We start from the raw sequence: 2,889 nt of genomic DNA on the forward strand, positions 1-2,889 counted from the left end.
CCCATTTATGTCAGTGCTTTGCTGACTAAGGAAGAAGAAGAGGAGTACTACAAGTTATTGGTCGAGTACAAAGATGTCTTCGCTTGGAGCTATAAAGAGATGCCCGGACTCAGCCCAAAAATTGCAGTTCATCGTCTAGCAATCAAGAAAGGCACCAATCCCAAAAAGCAACCTCAACGTCGTTTCAGGCCGGAGCTTGTACCTGAAATTGAAAAGGAAGTCAATAAACTCATTGAAGCAGGTTTCATTCGAGAAGTCAAATATTCTACCTGGATAGCAAACATTGTCCCGGTCAGAAAGAAGAATGGACAACTGCGCATATGTGTCGACTTCAGAGACCTTAATGATGCATGCCCGAAGGATGACTTCCCTTTGCCAGTTACAGAGTTGATGATTGACGCAACCACTGGTCATGAAGCCCTCTCATTCATGGATTGTACTGCTGGTTACAATCAAATACATATGGCACCCGAAGATCAAGAAGCAACAGGTTTTCGAACCCCAAAAGGGATCTTTCGCTACAGTCATGCCGTTTGGATTGAAGAATGCTGGCGCTACGTACCAACGCGCAATGCAAAAGATCTTTGATGACATGCTGCATAAAATAATAGAGTGTTATGTTGATGACGTGGTTGTCAAATCAAAGAAAAGAGAAGACCATATCAAAGACCTTCGAACCGTCTTTGAAAGACTTAGAAAATGTCAACTCAAGATGAATCCACTCAAGTGTGCGTTCGGTGTCACATCTGGGAAGTTCTTGGGGTTTGTGGTTAGGCATAGAGGCATTGAAATTGACCAAACAAAAATTAAAGCCATCAACGAAATGCCGGAACCAAAGACGTTAAAAGAGTTGCGCGGATTGCAAGGACGTTTGGCATACATTCGAAGGTTCATATCTAACCTAGCAGGACGTTGCCAACCATTCAGCCATCTCATGAAAAAGGATGCTCCATTCCAATGGGATGAAAAATGCAAAAATGCTTTTGATAGCATCAAGAAGTACTTGGCCAGTGCACGTCTTTGGGGCACCAATTCCGGGGAAAGCCACTTGTCCTCTACATCGCAAAGACAAGAACGCTCGGGGGCAATGTGTGCTCAAGAAATTGAAGACCGTAAAGAGAGAGCACTCTATTACTTGAGTCGTACCTTGGTTGGAGCCGAGTTGAATTACTTGCCCATAGAGAAGATATGTCTTGCTTTGGTGTTCGCCATCCAGAAGTTGAGACACTACATGCAGGCGCATACCATACACGTGGTCTCAAAAGCCGATCCAATCAAGTACATACTCTCAAGACCAGTCTTGTCTGGAAGACTTGCGAAATGGGCAATGTTACTTAAGCAGTATGACTTGGTGTTCGTGCCTCAAAAGGTTGTCAAAGGCCAAGCTATCGCCGACTTCTTTGCGATCATCCGGTCAAAGCAGAGTGGGAAATTTCGAGATGACCTCCCAGGAGAAGAAATTTTCTATGTGGACGTCCTACCTCCATGGCAAATGTACTTTGATGGTGCTGCAAGGAAGGACGGAGCTGGAGCCGGAGTTGTATTCGTAACTCCACAAAATCATCTCATGCCGTACTCCTTTACGCTCACTCAGTTGTGCTCAAATAATATGGCAGAATACCAAGCTCTCATACTCGGCCTCCAAATGGCGATCGAAATAGGTGTTAGAGATATGGACATCTACGGCGACTCAAAGCTTGTGGTCAACCAAGTCCTTGGTGAATATGAAGTGAAAAAGGAAGACTTGATTCCCTACCATCAACAGGCATTACAACTGCTGAATCAACTTGACGACATCCATGTTGGTCATGTGCCAAGGAGTGCCAATAAGTTGGTTGACGCGCTTGCTAATCTTGCACCACTTTGGCATCGGGGCGAAGAGTCTATGAAAGTCCCGATCCGCAATCGTTGGGTAGTATCATCGCTTGAAGGAGAAGAAAATGTAGACACAACCAACATGATTTGCGTCTACACGCTTGATGAAGATGATCGGCGTCAACCTATCATTGATTTTTGGACCACCAAAAACTACCCGATGATCCCAAACATAAGGTAGAAATACGTCGACGTGCTCCAAAGTTCATTCACTATAAAGGGACACTCTGACGACGTTCTTTCTCGGGCCAATGGTTGAGGTGTCTAAGCAAGGACGAAGCTACCGAAGCAATGCATGAAGCTCATTTCGGCATTTGTGGTGCTCATCAACTGGGCCTAAACTTCATGATCGCGTAAAGAGAATGGGGTATTATTGGCCAACCATGGTGCAAGATTGTATGGACTTTGCAAAAAAATGTGAACCCCGTCGTTCTACGCAAACTTCATACACCAACCGCCGGAGCGTTACACCCATTGTTTCTTCATGGCCCTTTGAAGCTTGGGGACTTGATGTTGTGGGACCTCTTACTCCAAAGGCCTCAAATGGACACGAGTATATACTCGCCGCCACCGATCGCTTCTCAAAATGGGCGAAGCCATCACACTACGGGAAGTGAAGAAAGAAAATGTTGTGGACTTCATTAGAACCCAAATCCATCTGAGATATGGTGTACCTCAACGTATCACAATCGACAATGGGAAACAATTTTTCAACCATCCGATGACAAGTCCGGGAGAAAAATTCAAGTTCAAACAATACAAGTCATCCATGTACAATGCCTCTGCAAATGGTTTGGTTGAAGCCTTTAATAAAACTCTTTGCAATTTGTTGAGAAAAGTAGTAGCAAAGTCAAAGCGAGATTGGCATGAAAGAATTGGTGAGGCGTTGTGGGCATATCGTACCACATACAAAACACCTACTCGGCAACCCCGCACGCGTTGGTGTATGGAGTGGAGGCCGTGTTGCCTTTGGAGTTGCAGATCCCTTCTTTACGCATTGCTATTCAGAAGGGA

At 45.0% G+C, this 2,889-nt stretch overlaps 1 protein-coding gene across 1 annotated transcript; it reads left to right on the forward strand.

The window, feature by feature from the left end:
- Window positions 1–1,087: 1,087 nt before the first annotated feature.
- Window positions 1,088–2,056, forward strand: LOC141629057 (uncharacterized). The gene has a single exon (XM_074442127.1). The coding sequence runs from the start codon at window positions 1,088–1,090 to the stop codon at window positions 2,054–2,056; it is 969 nt and encodes a 322-aa protein (XP_074298228.1).
- Window positions 2,057–2,889: the final 833 nt, after the last annotated feature.

Source organism: Silene latifolia, chromosome Y (genome assembly GCF_048544455.1).
Source record: "Silene latifolia isolate original U9 population chromosome Y, ASM4854445v1, whole genome shotgun sequence".
NCBI classification, from domain to species: Eukaryota; Viridiplantae; Streptophyta; class Magnoliopsida; order Caryophyllales; family Caryophyllaceae; genus Silene; species Silene latifolia.

What these genes read in the sequence shown, in the direction of transcription:
- LOC141629057 (XM_074442127.1), top strand. Translation starts at nt 1,088, where the DNA reads ATGTGTGCTCAAGAAATTGAAGACCGTAAAGAGAGAGCACTCTATTAC.